At 32.0% G+C, this 20,838-nt stretch overlaps 1 protein-coding gene across 1 annotated transcript in view; it reads left to right on the top strand.

Annotated features, from left to right (window-relative positions):
- The first annotated feature begins 3,101 nt into the window (after positions 1-3,101).
- LOC134695469 (hyccin-like) overlaps positions 3,102-20,838 on the top strand; it is a 74,269-nt gene continuing 56,532 nt past the window's right edge. The window contains exons 1-3 of the mRNA XM_063556739.1: positions 3,102-3,219; positions 6,214-6,317; positions 10,204-10,308. Of these exons, the coding sequence (XP_063412809.1) occupies positions 6,270-6,317; positions 10,204-10,308 (153 nt within the window). The 5' untranslated portion in view covers positions 3,102-3,219; positions 6,214-6,269. The remainder of the gene's footprint in view (positions 3,220-6,213; positions 6,318-10,203; positions 10,309-20,838) is intronic.

The raw sequence follows: 20,838 nt of genomic DNA, 5'->3' as shown, positions 1-20,838 counted from the left end.
GGTATTTACTAATTGGATTAACTAAGTATTGTGCAGGATCATTAAGTTCATATTTCAAAAATATTTTCCTCAGTAAACTAAACCAACTATTACTATTAATAGATTTAACATTTAATTGCCTTTCCGCTAGTTGCCATTCAATAGAATTTTTTCCTTGTCTAGTAATATTTCCATAAAAAGTTAAAATTTTTACATCTATTTGAGCTTCTACAGGTAACATCCCAGAAATCATATATATAGCAGGATCTGCTACTGTTTTTGGTAAAGATAACAATTGTTTCAAGAACTTCTTAAATTGGATATTTAAAGTTTCTAAACATCTTCCTCTAGGGATTACTATTTCCAATCCATAAAACATTATCGGTATAATATAAGTATTCATTATTGACATTGAAGTTTGTGGATCTAGTCCATTTTCGCCATAAAGTCCAACCCCCATTAAACTATATAGTGTCCTTCTTGCTTTCTTTAAATTCTCATCTATTGTTGCTTTACATGAATCATCGTCTGTACGACATATTCCTATATGTGTTGCTTTATTAGAAGTTGGAAGAACAGAATTGCCTAAATTCCAAAAATTTTCATTTACTTTCTCATGGTGACGTGATTTAGACTGTATAACACAACTTTTTGCTGGTTGTAGTAAGTATGCCTCACGTTTACTAAAATCAAAGGCCAATGACGTGATCTCGTACCTCGCGTTGTTTTATAAAACTCATGAATATTCATACTACCCTAGGCTAGTGCTACGTAGAGCTAACCAAAGTTGTCAGGCGGTCAAAATCAAAACAATGAACGTGAATTTAGTGATTTTTTCGTGCTTTCGTGGGTTTTTTCTTCTTGAAATAGTGACATTTTAATTTTACGTGGGAACCTAGAGTTCAACGACTACACATACAAGGTTTGGACTTGCTTATTCTTTGGAAATTCAAGTTTCAAAATCCACCCCGGCAACATGTTTTTGTAATGACCTTGTAAGCCAATTTTCAACACGAAGTTGTCAAATTTGACGTTTCAGCCATTTTAGCCTGTATTTTACACTGCAATGTTAAAGGCCTCTCGCTTCGATATTTAAAATAGCTCTGGAACCTGTATTTTTGCAACAACAGTCATAATGTTTCGTTTAAATGGTGTATATTGTTGTGTATATTCATTTTCTGCCCCGGCAACCTGTCTATCACTTAAATTAAAATTAAAAAAGGCATTTTTTTCAAAATTCCCTATCATTTTTAGTAATTTCCGTGACCCGTATCCGATTTCTTTAGTATAATATTCAAATAAGCAAAGTGGCGTTGATTTCTGGATATGGGGGGGGGGGGGGGGGGCACCATGAACCATTTTTTTTTTATATATATATGCGAGTTTGAGTTGGTGTTAGGTTTGCTTTGTTTGTTTGTTTGTTTGTTGTTTTTTTTGGGGGGGGGGAGGGGGTCAGATCATCGTTTCTATATTTCGATATGTTTCAAGTTTTTTTACTTTTTCACTTTACTGCCAATTGATCTATATTATATTCGACCTAAACCTGCATCAAATATTTGCCACTGGACGTTTAACAACCATGCCACAATCAAACAATATTTTCTTTATATTACATCACCTTTATATTCTTTTATCTATATTTTTTTGGCCTCGCTTCCAGACTTACTTTTTTGCACATTATTCTAACATCTGCAATACACCTCTCATATCTTCGTAAATGGTGACGTATTGCATAGCCTCATACATGTACATGGTAATTGAAACAAGAACAATAAAACCAAATATATCTGAATGTGTCGGCTTTTAGAGAAATATATAAGTCCTAGATTCTGTTACAAACTAAATTTGAACGAAAATTAAATAGCATTTTATAAATGATTATTTAATAGGAAATGTCAATTTATTTTTCCTGGACAGGGGGGAAGCATTTTGGGAAAGGGGAGGGTGACTAAAACAAATTGTTGATTTCCCTCAATGATGAGAGGGGAATGAAATATGACATTGCGTTTAAAAAACATATCTTCTAAGTTATCAAAAATAAATAGTTTAATTTGTCACTGAATAAATTCGCAAAAAGAAAGATTTGGAAAAACGTACATTCACAGGAAATGTTTGTACCTTTAAATACACAGATCAGAAGTTTCTTCTGGTAATCGATCTTAATCGGTATTGTATTATAAACCAGGAACATATATATTGACTAAACTATAAACTAATAAAAAATTGTACTATTCAAATCAACATGTAAATGTATTTTACATTAAAGCTTTTTCATAAAGACATTACAAACAGGTGTCAATATTTACACACCCATTGATAAGTTGTTATAAATCACGCATGTGGAAGCTGGTATTAATTAACGGCCAGTTTACGAAGTATTATCAAGCTGTGACAATTTCCGCACTAGATATGAAGTTTCGGTAGCAACAAAATTATATTAGAAAAATATTTTGGTGACCTGAACGGGGGGGGGGGGGGGGGGGGGGACGTGCCCCCTGTTCCCCCCGGTAAATCCGCCACTGCGGTGTTAACTGTCTGCTGTCTTCGGTACAAATGACAACTTACAAAACAAATGGAAGTTTTTAACGACCTTGACTGGCTATACAGCCCTTGCACGGTCGGCCAACTTACACTGAATAGCTAACAGTTAACATGATAATTGATTACATAATTGTTGTATAATACCAGAGACATCATAATACAATTGTAATTAAATACGAACATTGCATTTAAAATCTGTTAGCTATCAATACTGAATACCATGCACTTTTATAAATTTTCAAGAATTATAAAGAAAGTTACAGCATTTTAAATCTTGGGAATTGGAGGTATAAATCTTTGTATTAAATTCCAAAATATCTGCCACCAGTCACCGCACTAATATATTGATTTCTTAAGTTGATATTTATAACAGTACATTATGGTACTTCATCAATTTAATTTTGTCTGTGGTCATCAGTTAAATCTAATGAAAAATAATAAATATTCAATTTGACTAATAAAATCCATACCAGAGACATATAATATATGTATTATATGTCTCTGTCCATACACATTGAAAAAGATATAATACATATTATTCATTGAAATTTTTTTTTTATTTGACTTAAAAGTGCGGAACAACCGGATGTATATATTTTAATTTCCGGAAGCGTCATGACAGCACCGCCTGGTTTTTCGTCTGCTTTTTTACCCCACATTAATTTTAGGTGAAAAGAACACACACAGTATATATATACAGTATGTCTAACACATATATACACATCTCACTCTTTGGGTTTCTCTCTAAATCTCCAAAGCAGCGCTTAAATAAACCCCACATACCAAAACTTGATTTATAACCGTCCTATGCTATCCTTCACATTTGGGTGCATTACTGTTGTAGACCTGGAGATATAAAGGTAGTCTAACTAGTTGAGTTAGGGTAGATCTTCTTTGGCTCAATTGGTTGGAGCGCTGAGGGTTTGAAATTATCCCGCTGGTACCATCCATGGATTTTCACAACAATGGCGCTGCGAGCATCTGCTACTGGTACAAAAATTGTATATAGAATATTGCCTGGCAGTTAGATGTTAGAATTGGTCATGAGGTTTGACCAGCGGGTCATAGGATACAGTAGACTCCGGCCAATCGGATACCCAAAATGTCAGCTAAAAATATCCGATTGTCCGATATATTCAATTAGCCGATGAACGTATATTCCTCCAAGTTTTTTTTCAAAATTGACAGACACAACCCCAAGATACCAATAGCTATTATAGCTGCTTTATTAATGGAAATTTGTAACTTATCTCAATGTTTTTTTCAGGAACACGTGTGGATAATTCGGTTGATTGAGTAATAGATCGATCAGTTGATTATAATGTATTTTGTTTATCTGTCAGTCCGTTTATTTTTTATAATTATGTGTTGATTATCTGAATAAAATATGTACCTCTTAAATAATGAGACTTGTTGTTTTTGCGTGATTTGTTTCATTTGTGTGTTAAAACAGGTAAAAGCTAAAAATAACTATGAATTCTCGGAAGTAGGCCACAGGTAAATCTATTAATAGCTTAAGAAGTTGATCGAACTCGGATCTAATTTTCTACACTTTTTTTAATTATGAAACACATTTCCAATTTCAAGTAATACAACTACTTTTATGATTATAAAATTGGACATCAAGATGAGTAAAATTAATTTGCTTTTCTATCTTTTCTGTCGTGGTTCAAAACAAAAGACTGAATATTATGTAAATTAGGAAAATGGCGTACGTGTGTACAAGTTACATAATTCTATTTCACCTGGGATATGCTATTGATTCACGATTCCTTATTTTTACACGGGACTTTTATATATGTATTTTAATAAATTGTTGAGAAAGAGGTACTTTTCATTCATATTTAATAAATATTGATGAACATCACGCACAGTTTATTATTTCTGTCGTGTCCTTGTTTGTGAAGAAAATGATAACGATCACATTTGGATACACACATAACAAACACATCTGAGGCAAAATATAATATCGAATTCATAAAATAAACAAGACAACAAGAAAAAACATGTTTTATTTGACTATAAAAGATCGTTTTATTAATAAAATGAAACATTTCTGTACTGAAGTTTTCTTAAAACTTCGTAATGGCGCAACTTCCGGCTTCATTTCCTGTCAAGAAAAATATGAAATTATTTCAAAATATTCGATTGTACATGGTTTTCACACATTTTTCATGAATATTCCTATCCAATTAGCCGATATATTCTAATAACCGATATTCGATTATCCGATGTATTTTGACTGAAATGTATAGGAAATGGTTCGGTGTTTTGAAATAATATTACAATAGCCGATATATTCGTTTAACCGATATCCGATATGCCATGGTACAGTAGGTGGAGTCTACTGTACCATGGCAATTCTAGGTGGCATCTAAGGAACTGACCAGAGGGTTTCCGAGTAGAAGTCTCGGGGTTGTACAGTAGTGGACCTGTGAGTTGCTCGGATGGATGGTACGCAGCCCGAAAAAAGAAAAGGGGGAAGAGTGTTGTAGACCTGGAGATATAAAGGTAGTCTTACTAGTTGAGTTAGGGAAGATCTTCTTTGGCTCAATTGGTTAGAGCGCTGCCTTTAGATCCTGAGATTGAGGGTTCGAATCCCGCTTGTACCATCCATGGATTTTCACAACATTACAAAGTAAAGATGCAATTCATCAAGTTTGTATAGAATCAAAGCGTAAATTGTTACCATTGCTGGTCTAACTGTCTAATCACAAACACTATACTACTCTAAACATATTTCCTTGGCACTTGTTTTCTATTTTTGCTGCCGAACATTTTTCAAGGTTGCATTTCATTTGCAGGAAAAATACAACAGCTCAATGTCTGTGACTTAACATGACAAACAACAACGTCGTTTGATATGTGATGCACGACATAATGACTGTTACGTTTGGGACCCATTCAGTCAGGGCTGCTACTTGTACTATTTACTTGAAGAAGTAAAAAAAAAATATACACATATAAGTAAATAAATAATGTTTGAATAATCTCCCCTTAATTTTTTTAAAAATTTACTTGTATAAGTAAATTTTTCTTACAATCCCACAAAAGTCCTTCAAAAATTGCTCCTTGGGGGCTTGTAAATGAGCAGTGTTCTGAAGATAACAGACAAATGGGATTTTCATTGTCCATGAAATTACACTTAAATGATTAGTAAAGGCATCTGCAAAGGCCAGATAATTTAAAATTCTATTAAAGCAAAGAAATCATAAGAATCCAATAAAAGAAGATAGGATGACTTTTTTTACTTCAACAAGTAAAAAAATCTGAATGTCTAAGGGACATAACTCAGTCAATTTTTTTTTTTACCTATACAAGTAAATAAAATTCACTTGTATAAGTATCCTACAAATTTACTTATATAAGTATATCAATACATGTAATATTACTTCTTCAAGTAATTAAAAATTACTTGTACAAGTAGTACCCCTGACTACCATTGGAGAAAATCACAACGTTACTGTTTTGATATTCGGTCTTTTGTTATAATTGAAAGAGATACAGCATTGATGAGAAGCTTGCATAAATTTAAACATTGACATATATGTGTTCCTCTGGCACTGCCTGCCAGTTTGGACATATGTGTTTAAGGTACTTACAAAATGTACCAACTTTCCCATGATCATGATGATGCCCCTTTATAGACGGCTTTGCCTTATGAATCTAATGTTTTATTTGTTCATTCTTTAGATCATCACAGAAATAATAGAGAGCCTGAGCAAATGAAGATAAGAAGAAATTAAAATATGGCAGATCTTCCCCAAGCAATTAGAGAATGGCTTACAGAATACAAGGTACATGTACATGCTAATCATCTCAGGTCATGTGAGTCAACTAGGGCATGAATTGAAGCTAATACTTAGGTATTTTTGAAATAACTATGAAAAATGAAAAATGATAGAAAAAGTACAATAGGAACAATAAAAAATCATAAGTCCATTTAAACAGACAACATGACCCAAATTAAAAACTACTAAATGACATTAATAAAAGATAAAGCAAAGATTCAGAACTCAAATCCAACTAAATTCTGTTGGTGAACTTGTGTGTTTTGGAAAGTCATTGCATTGTATTGCATTTTACGAATACACAAAATTTAGTTCACTCTATATATTAGTACATGTGATCATTTTTCATATTTTCCGCTAAGATACAGGAAATTGTGACACATATACAAGTTAAATTCAATATAAAAATGAATATACATGTATGTACATGGCTCAGTGTTCATTTTCAAATTGTGACTTGAATGGAGAGTTGTCTCATTGACACTCACAGCCATTGTTTTTTTATGTAATTTATACATGTTTCTCGTTTTTGTAGAGCCTGCAACTTTTGTTGCAGAAAGCTCGACATAGGGATAGTGATCTGGCGGCGGCGGGGCTACGGCGGCGGGGGCGGTGTTAGCTCACTTCTTAAAAGCTTTATATTTTAGAAGGTAGAAGACCTGGATGCTTCATACTTTGTATATAGATGCCTCATGTTACGAACTTTCCATCAGTCACATGTCCAATGTCCTTGACCTCATTTTCATGGTTCAGTGACTACTTGCAAAAAAAGTTAAGATTTTTTGTAATGTTAAATTCTCTCTTATTATAAGTACATTTTATGTAATTGGATAACTATATTTGGTATGTGTGTACCTTGCCAGGTCCTCATGCCTGTCAGACAGTTTTCACTTGACCTCAACCTCATTTCATGGATCAGTGAACAAGGTTAAGTTTTCGTGGTCAAGTCCATATCTCAGATACTATAAGCAATAGGTCTTGTATATTTGGTGTATGGAAGAACTGTAAGGTGTACATGTCCAACTGGCAGGTGTCATCTGACCTTGACCTCATTTTCATGGTTCAGAGTTTATAGTTAAGTTTTTGTGTTTTGGTCTGTTTTTCTTATACTATATGCAATAGGTCTACTATAATTGGTGTATGGAATGATTGTAAGGTGTACATGTCTAGCTGACAGGTGTCATCAGACCTTGACCTCATTTTTTATGGTTCAGTGGTCAAAGTTAAGTTTTTTACTTTTGGTCTATTTTTCTAATACTTTATGCATAAGGTCAACTATATTTGGTGTATGGACATATTTTATGATCTTTATGTTGGTTATGCTGGTTTTATTTGACTTTGACCTCATTTTCACGGTCCATTGCTAAGTTTTAAGTGTTTGTGTGTTTTGGTCTGTTTTTCTTTATTAATAAGCAATAGGTCAACTATATTTGTTGTACATGTATTGAAGAATTGTTAGATGTACATGTCTGCCTTGCATGGTTCAACTGACCTTGACCTCATGTTCATGGTTGATTGATCAATGTTTCCTTTTCTTGGTTAATGTTGAGTTTATGTGACAGTTGTAATAAAGCTTTATATTTAGGTCTATCAAGATAGTATCAAGGATTAGTAAAGAAGGCCAGACATTTCAGTGTGTGCACTCTTGTTTTTATATAGATTAGACCGTTGGTTTTCCCTTTTGAATGGTTTTACACAAGTGGTTTTGGGGCCCTTTATAGCTTGTTGTTCCGTGTGAGCCAAGGCTCCATGTTGAAGGCTGTACCTTGACCTATAATGGTTTACTTTTTAAAATTGTTATTTGGGTGGAGAGTTGTCTCATTGGCACTCATACCACATCTTTCTATATCTATCTATCTATTTTCTCACTGCATTGACCACCTATTGGTGACATTTGCCTGTTATCTCAATATCTGCTCTTTTATTGGGTTGTTGTCTCTTTGACATCAGTGTTCCATCTAGGCCGTTTTCAGAGGGCGCGGCGCCCGCCCTTTTCCGAGTGGCGCCCTGTGCCCTTTTTACAGTTTCCAGGGCGCCCTGCCTTTTTCTAAGATCGATTGCATATTAATTTGCGTATTGATATGATACGCTAATTACTAAATTTTACCTGGGGAAAAGTGACTTTGTTTACGACCCCAAGCTAATCAATGGTTACAACTGGTGTCATAATCTGTTGTTATAGGTAATCCGTTTATCGGATGGGTCATTAATGATCATCAACATTAATTCGTTCAAATAGAATCGGTCAGTCAGCAATTATCTTTCAAGAAATGTGCATACAACAACTTGGGCACAAATTTTTGTGATGTTTACCGTAGTTTCATGGAGGAAACGTAATGACAGAAAGTTGGAAAACCATAATAAACTCGTTGAAGACATTGTTTTACTTGTTTTCTGTAAAATAAACAGAAAATTCAGACGTATTTGTCATTGACTGCCTTCATTTTTGATACGAAAATAACAAAATCGGCCGCCATATTGTGATCATACTTACATCATATTTACGTACTGTTTATAATCCTCCAAAGGCGGAGCACACGCAAAGAAAGAAAGATAACTCCATCTGATTTTTTTCCTAGCATTGAGTAACCCATTTACATATTCTAAAATATGTCTCCATACTTCTTAAATATATATTTTTAGGTATTTATTTTGAGTTATGGGAAAAGTTAAAGAGGGTTTTAGTAGCAGTGTTGGTAGGGTGCCTTGGTCATCTTTTTCTGTATTCTTTATTTTTGATACTATTTTTCTCTGAACATTGCTTTATACCCTAAAATTGTGAATTTACTGAGCACAGCTGTTTTGTGCTGTATTGCCATCAAGCACAGCAGGGGTAGAAAGGTGAAACTGGTAAAATGTGGTAGACCATAGAAACAGTATGAAACAGGGCTCCTTTCAAAATATACTGCATATAAAGTTCAACTGTGCCAAGTAATGATAAAAAAAAAACTTGTGTGACAAGCTGCTTGACAAGTTTTTCAGCCTTAAAAGTAGAAAGATAGAGTTCTATATGGACTAATGATGTTGTTCTTGTATAACCTGTGATTCAACGAATAAACACAAATGTTTGATTAACATCTTTTATTAAAATATGCCCTTTTCATATTATGATATCGCCCTTTTTCAGGATTGGCACCCTGCCCTTTTGAAAACCTAGCTGGAACATTCTCAATTTTATTAAATATTTGTCAATGAAAAAAATGTGTAATGTAAAGTCATTGTATTTGGCGTACAGAATAATTTTAATGGGTATCCTTGGTAAAGGTTGAGCCAAGAAATCAAGTCTCAGTACATAATACGCTTACCTTAATCTACAAAATGATTGTAAAAAATATTTTTTGGGGAAAGACATAAGCAACTTTTTACAAATATCAGTACCTTGCTGTTTGACCTATTTCTATAAGCCACAATAAATTTATGCTTTTGATATCTCTGGGAAAGTAAGTCAGTCACATACATTTTCTTATCAAAAGAGGTTAATTTGCCAGTATATATATTCTGACAGAAAGTTGAATATTGTCTGAAGAAGAGGTATAAAGTACCGGTAAAGGACCCAATTTGGATTTTTGATTATCTCCCTTTTGCTGTGTTTTGTTTACTTTTTTTCAGTCTTTTTCAACTGCCATGTTTTGTAGACATTGTTTTCTATTGATATATATATGTAGACTTTGTTTTATATTGTTCTTTTGCAAACCTTTTTTTCTAATGCTGTTTTCTACTAATGTTTTGTAGACCTTGTTTTCTAATGCTGTTTTCTACTGATGTTTTGTAGACCTTGTTTTCTAATGCTGTTTTCTATTGATGTTTTGTAGACCTTGTTTTCTAATGCTGTTTTCTATTGATGTTTTGTAGACCTTGTTTTCTAATGCTGTTTTCTATTGATGTTTTGTAGACACTGTCCCCAGAAGAAGTAAACACATACAGTAGTACAGTTAGACAGAATGATGAACTGGTTTCCTGTTTATATCATCTTTTTAAATCAGAAACAGATTCACAGGTACTAACAAATATTGATCTGTATTAACAGAAATAGATATGTGTAACTTGGATGGAGAGTTGGTTCATTGGCACTCATGCCACATCTTCCTATATCTATATATGTAATGACACAGTTAAGCAATGAAATAAATTACATTCATAGTCACTATAAGTAGTAAACATGAAGTCATGATACCAATATGAAATCTACTGGTATCTGACAGATCCATAAGAGGTCACCACATGACTATGGTAAACCAATCACAACATCAGAACTCTGGCAATATGAGACTGGAAATGAAGGTAGATAACTCCTGTTTGCAATTAATTCTGTAAAAAAATGTTCTGAAACCAAATTATAAAATTTTGTGCAATTTCTCTGACTCAAACATATGAATGTTTGTTTAAAGCATTTTGTTTTGTATGTAAAATTCCTTGGCTCTGATTCAATCAAAATGATAGTTGTATGTTATAAAAAGTATCATCTAGATCTGTTATATGAAAACAAATGACAGGTTCAAGCTTTAGAAAAGTATTATCTCCATTTGATAGATTTTCATTTTGATTTTAAATTTAATTGCTAACTGGATTTTTTTCTTCTGTGAATAAGGTCTTGTATTTGTCTACTCCATTGTCTTACAAGTACATGCAAAACAGCTGATATAAATAATAAATTCTAAATAAAATAATAAATACAACAAAAATCAATGCACATATCGTATATTTAGAACGTAAAATTGTGGTTAAATGGAAATAAAAGTGCCTCATACCAAGAGGAATAAACTGTTATGAAACCTTGAAGTCATCCCCATGTTTTGACATAAAAATTGGAAATTGTAGTACAATATCTATAGAAGACTGGTATATTAATATGCTATTTTACTTTCTTGAATTATCTCCCCTTGTAAATATATTGACATTACTCATTTTTGTATGCATGTGACAACTATCAACAATGTAACTTCTTCACAACATTTGTTTTAACTTTCTTGAATTATCTCCCCTTGTAAATATATTGACATTTCTCATTTGTGTATATATGTGACAACTATCAACAATGTAACTTCTACACAACATTTGTTTTAACCTTAGCCTCACATTACAAACGCTAAAAAATTAAACACTAATTCCCAATTGTCAAATATAAAGTTTAGGCACTTAATGGAAATTCTTACATGGTGTTGTCGGTTTGTTTTCCATTTATGAGTTTGAATGTCCCTCTGGTATCTTTTGCCCCTCTTTTACAGTCCTAATAGTAATATTATGAGCCCAAAGATGTAAAAGTAAAAGACTAAACATGAAACATGGAACATTATTAGATTTAAAATTTGAAATTGCTATTCAACATGTTCAAAAGAAGTTGTTATGCAAATTAAGGAACCCACTACATTTTAAACAAGTGTCTTCAATAGTGCTGTATCTAAGGTTTATTGTCAACACTGTACCTGACTTTTTCAAACTACACATTTTCCATCAGTAATTTTTATCGGATTCACAATACTTCTTGACCATTTAATCTAACAGTCATGACAGTTGAACAAGAACATCCATATCAAAAAACAGTACAGGTCTCAAAAAAAATAGTCTGTTGAGGTACAGGAAATAGCTTACGAATATAATTATAACTTTGAATCTTTGATGTATTATTGGTGTAGGAAAAGTTACAATATATTGGAAGTGAGAGGTTTAGCTAGCTATGTAATCGGGTTTAATCTACTGTTTCTACATAAGGCTTTACCAAGTCAGGAATATAACTTGTTTAATGTGTTGGAGCTTTTGATTTAACCAGTTAATAAGAGAATTTCTGTTTTGAATTTTCCCTGGATTTGGTTCTTTTGTTCTTTTACTTTTTATAATCTTTAAATTAAATATTAAATTAAAATAATCAGAACATAACCATTTAGCCATTATGGACCTATCTGAACCCTTGTTATTGTTATTTCAGAGGTCTTCAGGCGCGTAGCAACCTGTACGCAAAAAAGCAGTTGCGTACACATAAAAAATTTCACAAAAATAAAAATATGGTAAATCTAGTAAGAATAAAACTAAAGTAATGAAGTTAATACAAAAACTATACAAATATTTTAAAGATCACTTTGTAGCTATATTCCGTTCCGAAAACTAGTCTTCCCCTTTCATTTACGAAACCAGCATCCTAATTCTGTTGCTGATGCAAACAATTTAAAATGGCTGAGTCCTCCATGTGTCAAAACACAATTGTCACGTCTTCTATGCCTCCTTACCCTGACATTTTTTCTGAAGATTCCAAAATAACTGATGAAATAAAATTTATACCCGGGAATCTTTCAGATATTTAATTTACTTGCATATATGCCGCTCTCGACGGTAATTGCAAAGCGGTCATTTAGTACCATGAGAAGAGTGAAGACCTACTAGAGTCTTAGAAATACAATGAAAACGAATCGTGTATCTGGACGCGGTCTTTTGAACATATACTGAGATTTTTTTTTAAAGCAGACACGGTTTTGGACATCTTTAGTAGAAAAAAAAGGAAATGGGCATTGATTTTTCAGAATTAACTTTGAGGTAAAAACAAAAAGCTGAAAAACACTGCTTGTTCACCAGTCAGTCCCAAGACGGTTATCCGTCTATCTATATCAGACTCATAAAATAAAACATAAAGATATGTGATTCGAATTTTTATTTATGCATTTTCTCAATAAAAAAAAATACCATTTAAGTTGCACAGTGTTGGCTTAGAAATTAGTTTTTTTAATATAATGTGGGTTCAGCATGATTAGGAAATAAATAAAATATACCTAATCAAGCATTTTTAACTGGCCCACTACAGATAAGAAAAAAACCCACAAATGTTTAATCCAACAGTACGGGTTTCTTTGATTATTTATTTCCAAAGTTGACTTGTTTCTCCTGAAAGTGAGTTTTCTGGGAGGTCATTTTAAGTCCTTGGAAATTGCGAGAATGCAGGATTTTGCACCATTTACCCGGCCAGAGCTTCTGGAGGCCTTCAGCGGCCCCAAAACCCCCTGCCGTATGACTCCCTTCTCCGGCATTGCGTACACATCAAAATTGCCTAGCTACGCCCCTGGTCTTGACCAATGTTTAAAAAAACAAACATGGAAATGATTCACAAACTTAAATTTAAAAAGATTAACTCTGGACACTATCAGCTGTCTCCTTTTTTGGGTAAATGAGTTTGCCATTATTATTTTAAAACATACTCTCCAATGGTATCTTGATCAAACCTTGAGTCGTGAAGCCTTGACATAATAATATTTCATGATAGAAAGATTGTTGCCACTGTTCATGCTGTTGCTAATGATTTAAAGGTTACATTTTTTAACCAGGCTAGCAGCTCATACTCATTGGAGCCATTCACTTTGTTCCAGATTGTTTGATATTTTAATATAACTGTTTACCCTACATAGAAGCAGGATACCAGGAGACCAAACTTATATTTAATAAAATGAAGCAAATAATTATTTACACACCTGTTATTCATGTTATTTGTACAACAGTTTGAAGATTGCAAGATAAAATAAATGACCTTGAATTTTTTTTTTTTTGTAAAGTGAAACAAATTCATTAACATGATTAACTAGATCAATGAAATTAATCGTGAAAAAGTTGTTTCATATCATTTTATTTGAACTAAAAGTGTTTGTTTTCGAGGTTGTTGATTGGTAAACAGGACATATTGTTTTCACAATATTGATTAGAAATTAAAGAATTGTTAGTAAGATAATGTGTGTCTTAAAATTCAAAATTACAAAGAAATCTTAGTATGAACTTTCATGGAAGCCCTATTTTCTATTCATGTGTTTTGTGTATTTTTCACAGAAATTGATTGATTTTTGGTTGCTTAACATTCAGTGGCAATTATTGCATGCCTGTTCAGGACAACTGTCACAGAAAAGATGACATTTATAAATTACAATAGTAGTTTAGGCAACATGGTCTATCAATTTAGTGTTAAACCAATATAACAATATTCTTAAAGACCAATCATATTCACATATTTGAAGATATATTTGAATCATATAAAAATCATCTTCAGAACATTTTAAATCTTATGTCTGTTTAATGAAAGGATGACAAAAGCACTGAATTGATACGGAAGATATTAATACAATTTCCAGTTGAGTTGTCAATTTATTGATATATATTAATTAGTTTTACATGGTTAATAAGAACGTTATAGGAAGACTTAAACATTGTACAATAAGTCTATAATGTCAGGTAATGATACCGGCAGCTATTTATGTAGTGAGCAACCACAGAGCTGCAATAATAAGGTTCAATTTGTATATCCTTACAGATTTGATTCTGTTATTTCACACCTTAAAAACAAATAACTTTCCTTTGTCAATTTTAGACTGGTTCTATACCAGACATAACTGGCTTTTGTCAATGCAAAAAGCATGATGAATTGAAAGTGATGTATCGACAGTTAACTAAATTTTCATGAAAAATAATATCTGATGTCAAAAGTATGTAGATTAACAACAAAAAAATGTAATTAAAAAATTTGAAAACCTAAAAGATTTAATATATTTTATACTCCCATTATATACCTGTAGATAAATTTGCTCTTTCTGCTAGCTCTATTGAAAATAAAAATTAATAGGGAGACAACTTAAAAAGGGAACTCTAATTACACGGTCAATCACGAGACTACATTGAACATTAAACAATATTACCAGAAAAAAAAATTCCAAGCTTATTTTGTATAAACGTGTGTACATTTCTGATATTTTAGCTGAATTTTGTCTTGAAATGACTTTAGATAGATGATCTGCCCTGAATAACATTCTGACATAAAGCAGCAATCCCTTTTCAATTATTACGTTGAATCTTATAAATTATGATGTCAAATTTTACAGGAACTTGGACAAATTTGCATAAAAGTGTAAATATGTCTATTGTTACGGTTAATTTTATTGTTATATGTGTATACCTGACTTATAATAAATCTATTATGCTTTATGCTTTTAATGGTTAGAACAACTTCATATTTGTTCTGGTTCATCACAATTCATGTAAGACACACTTCTAGTTTGAAGATACTACAAATTTTTCATTTGTTGAATAACATGAATAAAATATTTAGTCACCATGGTCACTCTTCTCAAATTTTAAGATTTCCATGCATAAAATTTTCATTCCTGTTAAATTAATACACAATTTAAGTATTATTGATCTAGATGAATATTTGCTTAAAGGATTTTTTTTTACATTTCATAAAATTGCAAGAGAAAAAAAAAAACTAAAACATTTCAACATTAACAATGATTTGTTTAAAATATTGGGTCACTCGAAATTCTGCTTATTTTGAAGTAATTAACTCAGATTTTACATATGTTGGAATTTAATTGTAAAATAAAAATTTTGTGCAGTAGGTTAAACTCTAATATAAATTTTAAAGAGAAAAAAAGAATAAAAATATGTTACTTAGATATAGGAAGATGTGGTGTGAGTGCCAATGAGACAACTCTCCATCCAAATAACAATTTAAAAATTAAACCATTATAGGTTAAAGTACGGCCTTCAACACGGAGCCTTGGCTCACACCGAACAACAAGCTATAAAGGGCCCCAAAATTACTAGTGTAAAACCATTCAAACGGGAAAACCAACGGTCTAATCTATATAAACAAAACGAGAAACGAGAAACACGTATATATTACATAAACAAACGACAACTACTGTACATCAGATTCCTGACTTAGGACAGGTGCAAACATTTACTTAGGCTTGTTCATTTACAACAGTTTCCAATTAGGCATTTAGGGAGACCAGTTTACTTTTGAAGAAAGGAAAGATTTTAGGATATTAACTGTCCAATTGACTTGTTAAGGAAGAAATTAAGGAGTGATGAAAAGTTAATAAAAACACAATTCTTAAACAGATATTTTGTTCCCATTAAAACTTGATTATAAATATTATTGATATTTTATAGTTTTATGAAGGACACTAGGAAATCTTGGTTATTATTTGACTATAATTATTTGATGAACGATTGTAACTGAAGAAGTAGAACTTTAAAGGAGATATTTTGTTAATGTTGTTAGAAGTACCTGTTCATATTAAAAATGATCTTAGATTTCACAACCAAGTAGCATCAAACTGACATTTCAGATAATTAATCATTTTTACACAGTTTATCTGTTACCATGGAAACCCAAATATGGAACTTCGGTAAACAAGTTTTCTACCTGATCAAGGTATTGATTTAACATGTTAAAGGCATTTATAATTAAATGGGGATTATTTTTTGTTACCATGGGAACAATAACTGCCATTAATTTAACGCTAATGAGGGACATTTGGGCAGTAATCAGGTGCACGATAGAAAAACATCAAACGTAATAAAGAAAGGTAAATTAAATCAAAGCTGAACATTTAATCATCAGAAGACGCAATGTTATCTAATGATGAAAAATGGAAATAAATATAAAGGTTAATTAGCCGCCAAATTTTATACTAGATTCCTGACTATCTGTAAACTTTAACAATAAAAGGGAACGACTATCTGTAAACTTAAATAACAATAAAAGATTTGTTTTAATATCATATTAAAGGGACTAGATTCCAGAACTAATCAGCTAATGTCTTACATTGTCTTAATAGGGAGTTTTTATCCTTAACTGTATTTATGACACAGCTTTATCCTTTTATAGTATTAACCTACTTAAGATCTTATCAACATTTAAGTGTTAAATTTTTTTTTTTTGGGGGGGGGAAATTGATTGATAGCATTGAATTAAAAACTTAATACATTTGTTTGTTTTTTTTTTGGGGGGGGGGGGGGGAATTGATTGATAGCATTGAATGAAAAACTTAATAAATTTGTTTTTGCTTTGCAAGAAAAAAAAATCCTGAATCAGAAATTTTGTTTACCATATTTCATGTGTATTTGGGGAACATTTGGTTCAAAACTTGTTAATAATGTCATATTCTCACCTTTATAACTAAATGTGTCTGTTGTTTTTATCTTAATATAAAAAGAAGTTATATAAAAAATGAAAAGATTAAAAGTTATTTTTTTTTAAAGTTTAAAAATACAATAAAAATAGAAATTGACATTAAAATTGAGAATGGAAATATGGAATGTGTTAAAGAGACAACAACCTGACCATAGAACAGACAATAGCAGAAGGTCACCAATAGGTCTTCAATGCAGAGAGAAACTCACGCACCAGTTTATTAACATGTTAAAAGCAATCTCACATTGGCAATTTGTGCCGAAAGTGATCCTCAAAAAGTTGTTTTTCTGTAGTCTGGCTAAAAACACAAACTTGGTGAAAACCAGGCTTTACAAACCTTGTTTGTTTACCAAACATTGTAAAGGGAACCAGTCTAGTTTAGAATTTGGAAGACCTTACTGTTACTAATTTGTTAGTTCTGTCTCATTGATTGACATGCTATAAAATCTCTTTCTCAATATCCTTCTGATGGTGTTTAGTTCTAGCCACATGTCTCCCAAGTCAAGAGCATGCTAGGAATATCCTTACAGCCATCTTATCACAATACCCATGCTACAGAGGGCCTTGCAGCTGTCAAATTGTCATACCTGTTCTAAAGATGCTTTGTCGTCTGTCAAATCCAATTATTTTTTTCAGTCACACCCATAAGATACTTATATCAATAAGCCAAGTAAATTGGATACTATTCATCACGGTATCTGTCATTCAATCTCTCGTCAATAATTTTTTACAGAATTAATATAATGCAGAAAAGAAGTCTTTACTTGGGGGTATAACAAAGATTTCAGAAAAATATAAAATCATATCTTCTCTTGTTATTTATCTAAAAAGTAATAAAGAAAACAATATATATATATTGACTTTGCTTTGATAGAATGTTGAATTTGACTTTTCATAAGATGAAAAACGAACTTAAAAATAGGCAGGATTTGGTTTTATAAGGGGCCCGAATAGACAGCTATGGAAAAAAAATAGTTTCAACAAAACACTTGTGCCTGGCTTCAGTCATAAACCTTTTCAGTGGATTGAAAGAGTGTTTGTTTTGCTGACTTCAGTTGGAAAGATGTACTGTATATCATTGTCACTAAAAAAAGTTTATAAAAAAAAACATAAATATATATACATCTGTACTCATCATCATGTAGACCTATACATTTTTGTGGACACCACTTTTTCATGAATTAAAACATTTTTAATTTGATATTGATTCCATAGTTTTGTATGAGTCTGCATACAAGCATGTGATAGAAAACGTGAAACTTAATTATTCAGATATTCCATTTCGTGGTTCCCCTGTATTCACAAATTTTACAAAAATTGATATATATCTTGAATTATAATGAATCCATATAGTATAATAATAATATATAAAGAGATTCTTTACACCACATTGAGTACTATGCAAATTTATTTCTGTTTAAGACAGTTAATTTTAGATTTATAATGTGAGGATTGCTAATGCGTAAACAATTAAAATATAATAGTCTGGAGTGGAGAAATACTACTCCAAGATTCTGTGATCTATAGAATTTGTTTCTCTTATTATTTTTAGACCCTTTGTAGGAAAACTTCATCTGTTTTTTTTTCAAACATTTTCAAAAAGATGTTTTTCTTTTTGATGTCATCATTTTTATGGATACAATGGAATCACAAAATCAAAGGGAAGTAAGAAATTATGATGTCATTTAAACGGATGCATTATCAAATTTTGACCAATGAACACCTGAGATCAAACAAAAATAAATAGTCAACTGTCTGGAAAGTATAAATCTGTTAAGAATTAGAGAAATAGAGAGGTTTTTCTTTAGAATCAGGGTGATTTATAGCTTTATATTTAGTTTAGACAACTGACCTGTCATAATTAAAATAGGAAGACACTAATACATGTAATATGATGATATGTACTAAAGACATATGTTCTGAGATCTAGATGTGTTTATTTTGTGATGCTTGGTATATGATGATATGTACTAAGACATGTTCTGAGATCTAAATGTGTTCATTTTGTGATGCTGGGTATATGATGATATGTACTAAGACACATGTTCTGAGATGAGATATGTTTATTTTGTGATGCTGGGTATATGATGATATGTACTAAGACATGTTCTAAGATGAGATGTGTTTATTTTGTGATGCTGGGTATATGATGATATGTACTAAGACATGTTCTGAGATCTAGATATGTTTATTTTGTGATGCTGGGTATATGATGATATTATAATTAGACATATGTTCTGAGATTTAGATATGTTTATTTTGTGATGCTGGGTTTCCTTTCTCATTGAGGAATTACACCCTATGTTCTGTTACTTACAAGAACAATGAATCAGTCATTGAGGAATTACACCCTATGTTCTGTTACTTACAAGAACAATGAATCAGTCATTGAGGAATTACACCCTATGTTCTGTTACTTACAAGAACAATGAATCAGTCATTGAGGAATTACACCCTATGTTCTGTTACTTACAAGAACAATGAATCAGTCATTGAGGAATTACACCCTATGTTCTGTTACTTACAAGAACAATGAATCAGTCATTGAGGAATTACACCCTATGTTCTGTTACTTACAAGAACAATGAATCAGTCATTGAGGAATTACACCCTATGTTCTGTTACTTACAAGAACAATGAATCAGTCATTGAGGAATTACACCCTATGTTCTGTTACTTACAAGATCAATGAATCAGTCATTGAGGAATTACACCCTATGTTCTGTTACTTACAAGAACAATGAATCAGTCATTGAGGAATTACACCCTATGTTCTGTTACTTACAAGAACAATGAATCAGTCATTGAGGAATTACACCCTATGTTCTGTTACTTACAAGAACAATGAATCAGTCATTGAGGAATTACACCCTATGTTCTGTTACTTACAAGATCAATGAATCAGTCATTGAGGAATTACACCCTATGTTCTGTTACTTACAAGAACAATGAATCAGTCATTGAGGAATTACACCCTATGTTCTGTTACTTACAAGAACAATGAATCAGTCATTGAGGAATTACACCCTATGTTCTGTTACTTACAAGAACAATGAATCAGTCATTGAGGAATTACACCCTATGTTCTGTTACTTACAAGAACAATGAATCAGTCATTGAGGAATTACACCCTATGTTCTGTTACTTACAAGAACAATGAATCAGTCATTGAGGAATTACACCCTATGTTCTGTTACTTACAAGAACAATGAATCAGTCATTGAGGAATTACACCCTATGTTCTGTTACTTACAAGAACAATGAATCAGTCATTGAGGAATTACACCCTATGTTCTGTTACTTACAAGAACAATGAATCAGTCATTGAGGAATTACACCCTATGTTCTGTTACTTACAAGAACAATGAATCAGTCATTGAGGAATTACACCCTATGTTCTGTTACTTACAAGAACAATGAATCAGTCATTGAGGAATTACACCCTATGTTCTGTTACTTACAAGATCAATGAATCAGTCATTGAGGAATTACACCCTATGTTCTGTTACTTACAAGATCAATGAATCAGTCATTGAGGAATTACACCCTATGTTCTGTTACTTACAAGAACAATGAATCAGT

The sequence above is a fragment of the Mytilus trossulus genome, chromosome 13 (assembly GCF_036588685.1).
Source record: "Mytilus trossulus isolate FHL-02 chromosome 13, PNRI_Mtr1.1.1.hap1, whole genome shotgun sequence".
NCBI classification, from domain to species: Eukaryota; Metazoa; Mollusca; class Bivalvia; order Mytilida; family Mytilidae; genus Mytilus; species Mytilus trossulus.
This window is presented reverse-complemented; position numbering and strand designations above follow the sequence as displayed.